The sequence below is a fragment of the Chiloscyllium plagiosum genome, unplaced genomic scaffold (assembly GCF_037043375.1).
Source record: "Chiloscyllium plagiosum isolate Xiang-an unplaced genomic scaffold, Cpla_swu_hap1 HiC_scaffold_23, whole genome shotgun sequence".
Classification (NCBI taxonomy): domain Eukaryota; kingdom Metazoa; phylum Chordata; class Chondrichthyes; order Orectolobiformes; family Hemiscylliidae; genus Chiloscyllium; species Chiloscyllium plagiosum.
The window spans coordinates 40,137,027-40,153,280 of NW_028270161.1; the positions used below are offsets into that span (position 1 = coordinate 40,137,027).

At 37.0% G+C, this 16,254-nt stretch overlaps 2 protein-coding genes across 6 annotated transcripts in view; one reads left to right on the forward strand and one right to left on the reverse strand.

Annotated features, from left to right (window-relative positions):
* Positions 1–12,810, forward strand: part of cog5 (component of oligomeric golgi complex 5) — a 131,461-nt gene extending 118,651 nt beyond the window's left edge. Inside the window, exons 19-22 of the mRNA XM_043713659.2 lie at positions 3,487–3,563; positions 8,343–8,469; positions 10,181–10,260; positions 11,154–12,810. Coding sequence (XP_043569594.2) covers positions 3,487–3,563; positions 8,343–8,469; positions 10,181–10,260; positions 11,154–11,268 — 399 coding nt within the window. The 3' untranslated portion in view covers positions 11,269–12,810. The remainder of the gene's footprint in view (positions 1–3,486; positions 3,564–8,342; positions 8,470–10,180; positions 10,261–11,153) is intronic.
* A 1,048-nt stretch (positions 12,811–13,858) lies between these two features.
* The window catches only part of hbp1 (HMG-box transcription factor 1), a 48,610-nt gene continuing 46,214 nt past the window's right edge, over positions 13,859–16,254 (reverse strand). For all 5 annotated transcript variants that reach the window (XM_043713662.2, XM_043713664.2, XM_043713663.2 and 2 more), the window contains one exon: positions 13,859–14,782. In XM_043713662.2, the coding sequence (XP_043569597.2) occupies positions 14,765–14,782 (18 nt within the window). In that variant the 3' untranslated portion in view covers positions 13,859–14,764. The remainder of the gene's footprint in view (positions 14,783–16,254) is intronic.

Here is a 16,254-nt window from a genome sequence, read left to right on the forward strand (position 1 = left end):
AGAGCTGGAATTCCAAAATATGTATCTTGATAGATAAAATGAATTCGAGTGTGTTCTTTATGAAGATTAAATAAATAATTGTAATGAAATAATTAAATGAATACCTCATTTGCCTAACCTCAATTTATGACTTTTTAGAATTTCATTTGGTTTAGATAGTATCAGAGCTATGTCACAGTTGATCAAGTTTATGTTGATATCATGTATTTAATCTGCAATCTTAGTCTTTTTTCCTTTTCTCTGTGTCCTGATCTTTGCTGACACGAGACATTGATTTTGTCTCAGATCTTTAGGGGTGGCACGGTGGCTCAATGGTTAGCACTGCTGCCTCACAGCACCAGGGTCCCAGGTTCGATTCCAGCCTTGGGCAATTGTCTGTGTGGAGTTTGCACATTCTCCCCGTGTCTGCGTGGGCTTCCTCCGGGTGCTCCAGTTTCCTCCACAGTCCAAATACCTGCAGGTCAGGTGAATTGGCCATGCTCAATTGCCCATAGTGTTAGGTGCATTAGGGAAATGGGTCTGGGTGGGTTACTCTTCAGAGGGTCGGTGTGGACTGGTTGGGCCGAAGGGCCTGTTTCCATACTGTAGGGAATCTAATAATCTAATCTAATTTTCTTGGCACTCTCCACTCCCCATTCCAAAGGCTACCCCACCTAATATTCAACTAGGCTGTTAATCTGGCTGCTTGCAGCTGAGGAATTGAGACCAACATTGGTAATCAGGTCCTGCAATTAAATCTAGAAGGATTGGTGCACAACCCATTATTCTGAAATTTCCAGCATGAAACCTGTACTTAACACTGCTTCCAAGTTAATATTTAGTCCATATTGTAAGTCTTTTTTTGGATAACTTCTCTGTTCAAAATATACAACAGTGATATTGATGCTAAGAATAGAAAAGCAGAATTGTTTTTATGGACCTTAAACTTAATGCTCGGAGGTATGTGGGGATGCTCCTATTGCGAACATAAAATGTTAATGTACAGATGTAGCAAGTAATTAGGAAGTCAAATGGCATGTTGGCCTATACTGCAAAGGGATTGAAGTGTGGTGTTTGTTCAGTTATAAAGACGTGCTGTTTTGGTATTTATATATTAGGGGGGACATGCTTGCCTAGGAGGCAGTTTAGCGATAATTCACTGGATTGTTTCTTTAGATGAGAGGATTATACTGTGAGTAAATTAAATCTCCACTCATTGGAGTTTGTAAGAATGAAAGGTGATCTTCCTGAAACATACAACTTTTGAAAGAGCTAGTTTTTTTTAAAACTCATTTATAGCACATGCATTTGTTGCTCATCCCTGGCTTTGGATTCTAGAACACAGGGCACAGCCTGAGAATAAGGAGTCGGTTATTTAGAATAGAGATGAAGAGAAATTTCTTACATGTGAATCTTTGGAATGTTAAGAGAAGATAAATCCTGAGGAGCTGATCATTTGTACCCTAGAACTCCCTGGGAATCTAGGGAAGTGATTGCTGGGCCGCTTGCTGAGATATTAGCCAGAAGACTGGAGGTTGGCTAACATAGTGCCACTATTTTAGAAAGGTGGTCAGGAAAAGCCAGAGAACTATAAACTGATAAGTCTGACATCTGTGGTAGGCAAATTGTTGGAGGGGATTCTGAGGGGGCAGGATTAACACGCATTTGGAAAGGCAAAGACTGATTAGGGAAAGTCAGCATGGTTTTGTGAGTGGGAATCATGTCTCACTAACTTGATTGAATTTTTTGAAGTAACTAAGAGGATTGATGAGGGCAGAGCAGTGGACCTAATCTATATGGACTTCAGTAAGGCATTCGACAAGGTTCCTCATGGTAAGGTTAGTTCACCTGGAATACAGGGAGAGCTAGCCATTTGGATACAGAACTGGCTTGAAGGTAGAAAATGGAGAGTGATGGTGAAGGGTTGCTTTTCAGACTGGAGGCCTTTGCCCAGTGGTTTGCCACAAGGATCAGTGCTGGGTCCACAGCTTTTTGTCATTTATATAGATGATTTGTATGTGAAAATAGGAGATATAGTTATTAAGTTTGTAGATGACACCAAAATTGGAGGTGTAGTGGGCAGCAAAGAAGGTTACCTCAAAATACAATGGGATCTTGATCAGATGGATTAAGGGCTGAAGAGAAATGTGAGGTGCTGCATTTTGGAAAGGAAAGTCAGAGCGGCACTTTTACACTTAATGGTAAGGTCCTGGGGAGTGTTGCTAAACAAAGAGACCTTGGAGTGCAGGTTCATCGTTCCTTAAAAGTGGAGTCGCATGTAGATAGGATAGTGAAGAAGGCATTTAGTACAGTTTCTTTTATTGGTCAGAGCATGGAGTATAGGAGTTGGGAGATCTTGTTGCGGCTGTACAGGACGTTGATTAGGCCGCTTTTGGAATATTGTGCGCATTTCTGGTTTCCCTCCTATAGGATGGTGTGAAACTTGTAAAAAACAAAAGATTTATAAGGATGTTGACAGGGTTGGATGATTTAAGCTATAGGAAAAGACTGAATAGGCTGGGGCTGTTTTCCCTGGAGTGTCGGAGGCTGGGGGGTGACCTTATAGAGGTTTATAAAATCGTGAAGGGCATGGATTGGGTAAATAGACAAGGCCTATTCCCTGGGTTGGAGGGATGAGTCAAGAGGGCATAGGTTTAGGGTGAGAGGGGAAAGATTTAAAAAGGACCCAAGAGTCAACGTTTTCATGCAGAGGATGGTGCATTTAAGGAATGAGTTGCCAGAGGAAGTGGTGGAGACTGGTACAATTACAACATTTAAAAGGCACCTGATTGGGTACATGAATAGGAAAGTTTTAGAGATATATAAACCAAGTGCTGGCAGATGGGACTAGATTACGTTAGGATACCTGGTGGGCATGGACGAGTTGGACCAAAGAGTCTGTTTCCATGCTGTACGTCTCTAAAGACTCTAACTGTGGATGTTTCATCATTGAGCCTTACATTTTAAATGTGACATTTTTAATCTCTCAGGGAATCGAGCTATGGGGAATGGATAGAAAAATGAAATCATCAGGTGCTCAACTGTGATTGTACTGAATTGTTGAGCAGGCTTATGATCTGCTATTGCTCTTATTTCTTACTCTTATTAAGGTTGAGTAGTTATTAGTGTGACAAGACAGATGTAGTTTGGATCTTAAATATTTATTTACATAACTCTTTTGCTGGTATGATAATAGCATCTTTATTTTTATGTAATGACATCTAATCATCTTTACTCATTATCATACAATGACACAACACACGTTTTTTGTGTATTCTGTATTTGTCAAGTTCCTGTGTATTGATGTGTGATTCCATTCAACAGTTGGATTCTACTTAAATTTATTAAATATTTAAGGCATATTGTATCCAATTCCCTTCTTGTTTAAAAAGATTACATTACCTGATATTTTGAGTTCAAGGGAATAAAATAAACTTGTTTAAAGGTTAGTTTTATAACCAAATATATATGTTCTGTTATTCTGTACATTACCTTGCAATCTTATAGATGGAATTAGCAGTGGCACCCCTTTGTAGAAGAGTATCTGATCTAGGAAAATCCTACCGATTACTGAGATCATTCAGGTCAGTCCATTCTACTCAAACTGGGTTTCAAGGGTATGTTTACATCTGAATAGATACCTTTTTATTACTAATAGAAATAATATGTAAGAATTTTGACTTCTTTATACTTTATTCAGATTACAAATTTGGGAGGAATATTTGAGACGTCATAAATAAGCTATCTTGTAATGTTTATGAATGATTTATTATTGTCAGAACACTGTGAAAAGCAATACATGTATTTAATAATGCACAGTGGTGTTTTAATCAGATTTTTCCACAGAATATTATATACAAGTCAAAATCACATGATTCCTAGTTTTTCTTTGATAATTACGTATTTCAAAATAAGAGCAGGAACCTGAGGTGTTTCCATGAACTGACAGTTCAAGAAACATCAAGGCAGTTGTTTCTTGAAACATAGAATGGTTACAGTACAGAAGGAGATAATTCAGCCTGTCATGTTTGTGCTGGTTCCCTGTAAGAAATAGTCCCGTGCCCCTTTAGTTTCACTGTTGCACTACATTTTTCTTTACGTTTTGGATGATTATCCAATTGTCTTTTGAAATCCACAATTGAATCCGCTTCCACTACAGTCTCTACCAGTCCATTCTGCACATTACTCACAATTTTAAATCAAAGACTTTACTCATATCTCCTCTGATTACTTTGCTTATTGTTTTAGTGTTCTCAAAGTGGGAAAGGTTTCGCTCTATCCATTCCATCCAGAGCCTTCATAATTTTTAATATCTGTCAAATTTCCTTTCCACTGTCTCTTCTGAATATGCCCAGCTTTGCCACTCTGTCCCCATCATTTAGATTAGATTCCCTACAGTATAGTGCTTCATTCCTGGAATCATTTTTATAAATCTTTTCCATGCTCTCTGATGCTTTCTTGAATTGACACACTATTCCATTTAAAATCAAACTAGTGTTTTTTTTTTGTATACTGTTGCTTTATTTATAAAACCCATAGCCCCAAATGCCTACCTGCATTCTAAGCCTGCCATGCCAAATTCAGTGATTTTTACATGATAACCTGAGCTCTCATTGCTTCTACACTGCTTTAGAATTGTATCCTTTATTGTATATTGTCTTTCCTCATTCTTCTTGTCAAAATGTATCAGTTCAGATTTGTATAAATTAACCCTAACCTATTATCGAGTCATACAGCAAAAAAAAAGACCCTTTGGTCAGTGCCGACCAGACATTCCAGTCTGACCTAGTCCTATTTGCCACCGTATCTAAACCCTTCCTATTCACATACCCATCCAGATGCCTTTTAAATGTTGTAACCTCCACTATTTCTTCTGTAACATGCCCATCCATCCCATCAGCCTATGTCCTCTTCACAGTTCACCAAACTTGCAAATTTGTGTTACCTGAAAATTCTGAATTTGTGCCCTAGGCACCAAAGTATGTCATTTACATAGATTACGGCAAATTATGGTTAGAACATCAATCTCTGGGGAACCGCAGCAGTCCAGAAACAACCATTCACCACAATTCTGTTCCCATCCCGGCCAATTTTGAATCTATGATGCCATTGCCCCTTTTATTTCATGGGAGTTAAGCTTTATTGATAAGCCTGTTATGTGGCACTTTATTTAGAGTTAAAAATCACACAGCACCAGGTGATAGTCCAACAGGTTTATTTGGAAGTGTTGCTCCTTCATCAGGTGGTTGTAGAGTATAAGATCAAAGGACACAGAATTTATAGCAAAGATTTACAGCGTGATGCAGCTGAAATTATATATTGAAAAAAGACCTGGATTGTTTGTTAAGTCTCTCATCTTTCAGAATGGGCACGTTGGTTTCAGTTATTTCATATGTAAATTCCAGAACTTTCTTAAAGTTATAGACACAGACACACATACACACACCGGTCTGGGACAGTTGACCTCAGTCCTTTAGGTGACCATCCTCCAAGGCGGACACTTCAGCGGTCCAGGGCATTCGACCTCCGACCTTCAGGTGGCCATCCTCCAAGGCGGACTTCAGGACAGGCAACAATGCAAAGTGGCCAAGCAGAGGCTGAAAGCCAAGTTCGGTACCCATGGGAATGGCCTCAACCGGGACCTTGGGTTCATGTCACACTAGCGGTGACCCCACTGCACTACACGCAGACAGACCCATACATTCACGCAGACTCTCTCTCATATGCTCACACATACACTCCCACACTCTCTCACAGACTTATACCCCTTTACACTCACACTCATAACACATACTCTCTCACAGACACTCATATCCTCCTGTGCGCACACACACAGACAGGTTTGTGGAGTGAATTTGTACTTGCAGAATTACATTTTATTTTGCTCAAAAACTGCACGAATCTATGTAAGATGCTGTAAATCCCTTTGTTAGATTAGAATCAGTCTGAACATTGGGACATAGACAGCCTCACACCTTCAGTGCATCACCTGGGTCAACATGACACCTATTGGTAAAGTTCACTTGAGAATGTAACTTTAAAGTTCTGGAATTTACATATGAAAGAACTGAAACCAACATGCCCATTATAAAATATGAGAGAATTAACAAACAATCCAAGTCTTTTTCAATATATAATTTCAGTTACATCACACTGTCAAATTTTGCTATAAATTCTGTGTCCTATGATCGTATACTCCACAACCAACTGATGAAGGAGTAGCACTCCGAAAGCTAGTGCTTCCAAATAAAACTGTTGGACTATAACCTGGTGTTGTGAGATTTTTAACTCTGAACACCCCAGTCCAACACCAGCACCTCCAAATCATGACTTTATTTAGATGTCTTTTGGAAGTTCACATATACCTCATCAACTCTTAAAGAGTGAAAAGGGTGTTTAGATATGTTGGATTAGTTCAGTTTGCGTGTGCATGCACCAAAGTCTCAAACTGACCCTGTCAAAGAATTGCTTGAGATTTGTTAGAGATATTCTCCTTCATCAAAACTCTGAACTTAATAGTACAATTTACCCAGAAACCTGTGCTAACTTTATTTACTGCACCCAAATAATTGTTGTATTCATCTGAACTCTCTTTTCTAAAAGTTTTCGATTTTAAGAGAATGTTATATACCATATACAGAGCTGGTTAACAAAACTGACTCACGGTACAGGAAGGGCTGTTTCTACTGCTTCCTGGAGAAAAGAATTACACAAAGTAATGACCTTCTGACATGGGGGAAAAAAAATCATATCTAATCTCCATTTTAAAAGGGGGACCTCTATTCTTAAGCTGTGACCACTAGTTTTCGACTCCATCACAATACAAAATATTCTCCCAATATCCACCCAGATATACGGTCACAACATCCCAGTGAATCACCTCTGCACTCTCTCTAGAACAATCAACATCCTTCAAAATCATCAACCAATCCTTCATCCATGCTAACGTTACTTACTCCACCATGTGCTTTTATCGTGTGTACAATACTTGGAGCTACTTTATGAAATGTCATTTGGAAACCCAAAGACACTACATAAACTGCCTAAATCTCTTGCTCTAGATCAATGACTGGGGAACTCAAATCTTAATTTGAAATAAATATCACGTTTTAAAAACAGATTATCTGTCTCTTCTCACTGTTTTAGTGAGAGAGAGAGCAACACCTGATATAGAGCAACACCTGGTCCAAAAGACACTACATAAACTGCCTTGTTAATTTGTCAAAATAACTCAAACTAGTTAAACACAATTTCCCTTTCCCAAAATAAAATAGATTCTGCCTGATCCTCCATTGTGATTTTCTAAATATCCTATTTTAATCTACATAATATATTCTGGTAGTTTCCCTGTGACAGATGTTAGGCTAACTCCTACTTTGTCTCCCTCTTTTGTGGGAAAAAAGTGGGGCATTAGCTATTTTCTGTTTTAAAGCCTTAAGATACAGGCCATCTGATCCCGCTACAGAGGGGAATGTGAATAATGAACTTATACAGTGAATGATAATGACCTAGAACTTGCTGTGTACAATAGTGGTGGAAGCAGAGGTGATCGGTGATAGTGTAGAGGGTTGAGGCAAATAAACTTGCTGTAGGAATAGTGAGATAAAAGGGGCTATCCAGATTGCTGCAGAGTCCCAGCATATGGATTTGATGGGCTGAAAGTATTCTTTCCATGCTGTTATGGCTCAAGCAAATGTGCAGTGATTTTGTGGTCCTAAAACAGTGAGAAGAGACAGATAATCTGTTTTTAAAATGTGATATTTATTTCAAATTAAGATTTGAGTTCCCCAGTCATTGATATAGAGCAAGAGAATCTATTACATCCAGCTAAGAGGGCAGATGGGCACCTGGTCCAAAAGACAACACATACAAAAGCATTCTTTCAGTACTGCACTGAAGCATCAACCTGAATTGTGCTCAGATCGAAAGTGGATTTGTACCCAGAACCTTTGAACTTAGTGCAGAGTGCTACCACTGAATCACAGTTCAGACATGAAGATTTAAGTACTTGCAATTTGAATAAAATTGTGGGAAGTATAATAATGTAAAATATGAATAATAGGTTAGAGGAAACATGTTATGTCTATTTGAAGTATACTTTTTATACATGTTAGTTTCAATATTATTCCATCTGTATATAAGATGTATGAAATATTTTGTCACAAACATATTTTTTCAATAAATTTGCTGTTAAAGCAATGAGCAAGCTACACAGGAAGAGTGAAACTAAAGCACAAATATCAGAAAGCTTTGCTTAGGAAACAGACCACCTCATAGTAGGAATAGTCTTATAATTCAATCCTTTAGAACTTTATTCAGAGGATTTTTGTATACATCTTATTGAAATGTTTTCTATTTCACAGACCATTACTCTTCCAGACAAGTGAGCATATTGCTAGTAGCCCAGCTGTAGGGGATATTGTTCCATACAGTACCATTCTTCACTTCCTATTCACCAGAGCACCACCTGACCTAAAGCCACCACACCAGGTATTCAAAGAGCTGACTAGTTTAAAAACTACTAAAATACTTTCAATTTTATCTTTTCTGGGTAATTAATCTAATTGTCACACTATAGCAGTAGTGAAGGTTTTGTTTGTGTCAGTTGATATGGGTATGTAAATTCATAATCAAATTGTCTTTGTTTTTTGTTGAATCTGTTTTTACCTTGCTTTAAATTCGTAATAAAGGTTTTATTCCTCATGAAATATACTTCCATACCACCAAAGTTAATCCTAGTTGATTTTGGGAAATTATCATCATTGATGTCAACTACTAAGACTTTGCAAAGATGTAATAGTAACGCTAGGTCTCCTTTTATTCCAATAACTATTAATATACTAGATTCTCAAAGTAGTATTCACTCAAGTTGTAAAGAGATCCTGATTTTTTTTTAAACTTAATTACTTCAGTTTCAGTTTAGCTTCCCCTTAAAAGTTAACATTCTTGCACCGATCCTGAGGTTTTATGCCTCAATCTTTATTTTCGATATTGCATTTTCCCTGTATACTATTTTTCCTAGGACACCAAAAAAAGCTCACTTTAACTTGGGGCAGCTCAGTGGTTAGCACTGCTGCCTCACTGCACCAGGGACTTGGGTTCGATTCCACCCTCTGGCTCCCCATGCAGACTAGATGGATTAGCCATGGGAAATATAAGGAGGCGGTGGGTCTGGGTGGGATGCTGTTCAGAGGGTTGGTGTCGAATCTCTATAGGTCGAAAGGCCTGCTTCCTCACTGTAGGGAATCTATAATTCTAACTCCTGTGGTTATGCAGAAGAACCACAAAGTGTAAAAACTTTGCACTGTAGTTAATCTATCATTTTACAATATTTAGGAAAGAAATTTATGGAAATGTGGACTGATTTTATTTTAAACATCTATTATTATACACTGCTGTGGTTCTGTTCGCCGAGCTGGAAGTTTTTGTTGCAAACGTTTCGTCCTCTGGCTAGGGGACATCATCAGTGCTTGGGAGCCTCCTGCGAAGCGCTTCTTTGATGTTTCCTCCGGTGTTTATAGTGGTCTGTCCCTGCCGCTTCCGGTTGTCAGTTTCAGCTGTCCGCTGTAGTGGTTGGTATATTGGGTCCAGGTCGATGTGTTTGTTGATGGAGTTTGTGGATGAATGCCATGCCTCTAGGAATTCCCTGGCTGTTCTCTGCCATAGGGCAAGCCAGACAGCTGAAACTGACAACTGGAAGCGGCAGGGACAGACCACTATAAACACTGGAGGAAACATCAAAGAAGCGCTTCGCAGGAGGCTCCCAAGCACTGATGATGTCGCCTAGCCAGGGGACGAAACGTTTGCAACAAAAACGTCCAGCTCGGCGAACAGAACCACAACAACGAGCACCCGAGCTACAAATCTTCGCACAAACTTTAAATTATTATACACTGTTTTGAATAAATTACATTAATATTTGAATAATAATAATTTAATTAAGGCGGAATATTTCCTCGCTGTTGAAAGATTGACGTAACAGCAGTAAATTATGGGAGTGTTAAGTCAGAGTGTGTGTCTCATCTCTAGTTTTAAATGACTGAGCAAACGGCTTTAAAACACTAAACCTAATCAGGAATCCAGAACCGAGTGAATGTGTTTTTATTTTGACACAATATTACAAAAAGGTAGAAGAATTAATGTTGCAATTTCACTGTCTTTATTATTACAGTTATGTAACAACTGTTGATATTAATTACAGAGGGCAGAGTGGTCTATAGCTCGATATTCTCAATGGCTTGATGATCATCCATCAGAAAAGGATCGACTAATTCTCATCAGGTAGTAATTACATAGTTTCTGCAATTCTGAATGATTATGTATTTGCATCATATTGAAATGAGCTTTCTAAAATTCTGAATTGGAGTCTAGATACTGTCAAGGGCATTAAAATATTGATATGCTAGCTTTTCATCACTCAGCCCAGTTTTGCTTTGAAATGCAACAAATTACATAAATTGGTGAGTTTTCATTTTATGGCTATTCTCGTACAACTGTGCGTGCCTAAACATGGTGGCAATGTTTACCTTGGATTATCCCAGCTGCATCCATTGATGGCTGGAAAATTTAAATGAGAGTTGTTGCCATATATCTCTTCACTCAACATCAGTATTTACAGTATGGAAACACTTTCATCTTGCGATGTAGTTGAGAGATGCAAAGGAAAATATAACTGCAACAGTTTTTAGGATTTTAGAACCCATTATTAAGACCTTTTTCAAGAACAGCCTCATTTAACCAGATTTTCTCAAGATAGCTCTATTTTATCTTTGCCAAATGCATGCATAATTCTCATCACTCTTTAGGTGAAGTTCTGTTCAATTTCCTTGTCTATGTCCAAATTCATAAAATGTAATTGATGGACTTCATGCTTCCTGTCTAGCCCTGAACTTTTTGCAGTAGTAAATAATTTGCTTTTGTTCATCAGTTTTGTCATTTATGCTAATATCCCACCTTTGCCCAAAGTCCTTAAATCTATTCACCTTTTCACAATCTGACCAGGTTTAACCTTCCTATGAATACCTATTTAAACAAAGGCCAATGTCATGTACTTGATTATCAATATGGCTTAGTTATGTTTTTTAGATTTGAGTTTTTTATATTGTAATTGAGGTTAATGTATGCTGTATTTATGAGAATCCTAAAATGCGATTACAAAGTTTTGTTTCTTTCAGGGGTGCTCTTGAAGCTTATGTTCAGTCAGTACGAGCGAGAGAAGGAAAGGAATTTGCTCCAGTATATCCAATAATGCTGCAACTTCTCCAAAAGGCCATGATCAATGTACAATGAAGGTTTTTATTTCCTGAAACAAGACGTCTCAATACTTGGAACTACTTACCTGCATTGTTGGATAACTGTTTAAAGTAAATATCAGTTAAAAAGGGAATGGGGGATTTGAATTTTGGTAAGCTTTAAGTGGGAGTTTCTAAGTAGTTTATTACCTTTAAAAATCAAAGTTAGAAAGAACTGTTAATTCATTAACCATTTTGTGCATAGTGTCTCACGAACAGCAACAACATAAATTGTGTTGGTGGCATTAAGTTGAATAAGTGTTGTGCAGGACAGTGAAGAAACCTTTGCTTCTCTGCGCAGCCCATGAATGGAAAAGGGCTAAATTTAACACCTCATCCATTGATTATATTAGAAAACTGCACCCAATCTAGATGCTGTTCTAATTTGAATTATGTACACCAAATCAGCTGCTTAAAGTCAGGGGCTGAGAATTTTTTCTGGGTCTTTCCGTGTGAAGTCAGCATACATTCATATGAAACATTGAGTTTAAAGGAAGTATAACAAAGGTTTAGCACTGGAGAAGGTGCATATCATGCTGACTGCAACTTAATCTGCTCACTTACCATTTTGTGCACGAGCCTTTTGACCTAATGATGTGGGGCTGAAGAGTCGGGAGATAAATTGTCAAACTGAATCCAGTGTAGCCAAGCACCCTTGTCACATGGGTACTTTAAGGTCTGTCTTCAAGTGGTTTCAAATACATTGCCTACCCTTCCCCTCAATGATGCTCAACACTCTCCCTCATATCCCCCAGCAATTTTTAAACCTTTCTATATTGTTGTTTTCCCTCTACTCTTCCATTTTCAGCCCATCCAATCTGATTTGCCATTTAAAGATGATCTGATAATCCTCACCTCCAGTTTCCTGCTTTATCCCCATAAAAATTTGTTTCTCGGCCTTGAATATACCTAATGACCCAGCCTTTAATAGTCTTCTGTGGTAAAGGATTCCACAGATTCACAACCCTCAGCAGAAATTCCTCAATTCCTGACAATGTTCATTCTTCAGCAGCTGGAAGTAATGAAAGGTGAGTCACAAGAGAGATGGAGATTTCTTTAGGTACTTGCAAACACAACTGATTTAAAAGATTTGTATAGCTAATGTAAAACTAGTAGAACTACAAGTTAATCAGTCTCGTGCAAACAAGCAAAATCTTTTTGGTTCTGGCCATCTGATTGCAAAGCTGGTGGAATCATGGAGCTACCTAGACAGGTAAAACTAGCAATTAGAAGGAAACTTTTGAAGTTCTAAGTTCCTCAGATGCATGCATGTTAAGACTTCATGTTAACTTGTGGCCCAAATCTTTCAATAATGGAGAGAGACAACTGAAGGTTTTGCTTGAGCTAATGTTGATCATCTACTTTAAAGGTTGGACCTTCAATAATGGTACTGGCCTCCAACAATGTGGATTTAAAACTTAAAAATTCTCTGCTGAATATTTAAACTGATTAGCAAAATCCTGTCTAAATATCAGAAGTTATTGTACAATATAAGTGGATTTTAAAAAACATTGATGTAGATAAAATGCAGTTTGTAGCATTTTGTGTACTTGGTTTATTGTTAAACATATGACAGTATCAGGAATTTTGACAATGTGACATTTTACAACACACCAATGAACATCTTTAATCAATTAAAAATAGTATATTCTGCTCAGTACTTTTATTGCATTAAGAATTATTTCCAACAAGAATTCTAAAACATTAGGGATGGATGAAGGAGAAAGTCAAAACCAGCCTAATATTACATAAGCTAGATAACATGCTTCTGACTCCATTCATTTCTCAGTACAATGTACTTGTACTTGCTGATGCCTGGTGAGCTAATATAGTTGAGGCCTTTGAAATCTTAAGCATGAAGTCACTGGAAGCTAATCTGTACATTTTTATGCCATCATCAGCCAAAATTCTCTCACCAAGCAGCTTTAAAATTGAACAGTAAATTACCCATTACAGAAAGTTATGGAGTGAGAAGAAGGTGCACGTAAGCTGAATGTTCTTCCTTATATAATGAACAAAGTTGAAGGAAAAAAGTGTGCCATTTACCTGTTAAAGCCACTCAATGCATGAAAATTTTAACTGTTACTACGACACTACTAATGCTAATATTACCGTGTTGTCAATTCACAAAATTCAGTCCTTTCATAGTACGCTTGACTTCAATCTAGTGCATATATCTTTGAGCTTCACCACACTCAAACTCCATGGTATTATTTTCATGGATGATATGTAAGCAGTACTATAATGTCCTGTACAGATTAACTAATTCTATATAAAACCAAAATAGTCTTGTCTTCTCCAACAAAGTTGAAGACTGTAATTATTTATGTATTCAATTAATAATTTAAAGGCTATTCTAAATACGCATGACTTCTTGAAGCACAGGCTGCTATTATTCCTACAAAATGTTTTGTGCATGTTAAAAAGGTGCGTGATCCAATTCCATAATTATAGCCTCATCTGATAGCTAAGGGTTCAACTATCTATAACAAAACCCATGTATTCTGGAATAAGTATTGCACATATTCTAATTGGATTCACTGACTGAGCTTGATTGGTTTTAAAACCAAAGGAAAAACCAGCAGACATTTAAATTTTATGAATTTATTTTAACTTGAATACAATAAAAATAGTTTGTACTTTTGTGCAAGAGTTCCTGTGGGACAACAGCATGTATAAAGACATAAATTTACTTGAGTTAAAGCAGTTGCATAAATGTTGATCTGTGACTATAATATCAACACTGCATGGCAAAAATGCCATTCCATGAGAATGTCACATTTCATGAGTCATTTTCACGTGCTCGCTTTTCATAATGTTGCAAGAAACATTAAAGTGCAATAGCTTTTAGCACAATTGTGGCCCAAGTGCTGCTTGTGCCCCAATTCTGAATACAAGCCTCGAGTTTTATGGCAACTTTAGTTGGCTAAAACACCACAAAGTAAATTTGGGAGTATCCCTGCTACATATACTAATTCCCCCACCGTTTGCAAATAAAGTTAATTGAATTAAAATTGTGCAATATAGTGAGTGATACAAATCATGATACAACAGCAGTTATACAGAACTTTAAACTTTACCCATTTACAATCTTAAAAATAGACATCTTTATATACCTACTTTTTCCTCCCTTACCTTAGCACCACAGGATTTTAGTACAAAGTTTTCAAGCCTAAAGCTATATTTACCTGAAATAACCTTTGACTGAACTTTGGAAGAACAAGTATTATGGCCATTTACAACACGCAATAGTTTTAGAAAAGTCAGAAAGATTAAATGCTTTGATTTACAACACTCAATATCAGCCATTTATATAAAAAGCAAACTATACTTATTTTATTACAATTGTCTAAATATAGATTTATCACACAAAAGAAATCTCAAATTTAAACAAAAGATAGATACACTGAGTCTTTGCTCACTTGCATCCAGTTTTCTAAATTCATTCCAAATGGTGAAAGTAGAGGATAAAGTGGGTTTCAAAAACTTTCTGGTCACTGCTGCTGAGAACCCTGTTTATTAAAAAAAACAATTATAGATTTAGTTCTTGTAAAGAAAAATTAACATCTTTTAGATGAAAAATAAAATAGGTTTTCATTCAGACATCTAGCTAACTTATTAAACAATATGTATTAATAGAAGAATAAATGGTTACAAATTATCATCTTGAGCTTCGGTCCACAGGAGTGAAAAGAGAATATGGCAGCACATCCACGACTATATCCATTAATTTAAATTAAAAAAGGACTATTTATCATTTGTAATTTTCACTAGTTGTTAAATTGAAAATTCTACCCTGTTATATCTTAGTAACACTGCTAATGTATTGCTCAATTACAGACTGACTTACTCATTGAAACATACAGGATTCTTAAGGTAAATGCTGAGAGGATGTTTCCCCATAGTCTCAGAATAAAGGCATGCCAATCCAAGACTGAGATGAGAAATATTTGAGGGTGGACTGTCTTTGAAACTCCTGTGAGGCCAGAGTCCTTATGTTTAAGGCTAGGAGAGATTCTTGATTAGTAGGGGAAATCATGGGTTACAGGAAACTGGACGTAAGGAATGCCGAATCAGCCATGATCCTATTGATTCCTATTTCTTATGGTGTTAAAATCCAAAAAAGGTTAACCTTTCTTCAGGGATCACCTCAGTGATACTTTCCATGAGCTTATAATGCCAATACCCACATTCTATTTTATCTAAAATCTGCTCACTTAAAAACAGGACAGCCTTGAGCGCAGTTGTTTTAAAACCATTGTGTTCATCCTCTCATTCTCTATAATTATGCACGTTCTACTCTTCCAACTGATTTTAATAACCCAGGGCACCATAATGTTAATGAAACATGGATCATTAGAAGAAAACTAAGCAGTTTGGACTTAAATAAGAAAATGATTGTTGAATCCACAATATTTATACGAAAAGACATTACTCAAAAGGATACTTTTGTAGATATTTTCCTAATCAACTTGTTCAACTCAAACCCAAGTTTCCTGGCCCAGAGGTAAAGACACTACTACTGCACCATTACAGCCCTATAAAAGGATACTTTTGTATTCTTAGAGGTTCATCTTAGCACTTCCATTTATTAATTCCTAACTGGAGTTGTCTTCAAGTTCCGTTCCAACAATATTTTCTAAAAATCAAACTGTGGCTTCCACTGAGGTGACACTACTTAGACGTTTGGATGAAAAGGACAATGCCTTACATTGTAAAAGAATGTCAGTGAAACTTTGACCTTCTTGGAGATTTTGCAAGATAGACATGATGGTACCAAGAGCAGGCCCTAGTTTTTGGATGTTTGACTCTCAAAAGCAAATGTTTACGATGAAATTAGTTGAGATAAACCAACATCAAAGGCATTCAACAATAAAACATCATTCCCAACTAATTTCTACATTTCAATAGTAAAATAAGTGTTAATCATTAGTCTGAATATCAATTTCCCCTACCATTATTTCAAAAGAAAAAGAATTCAATA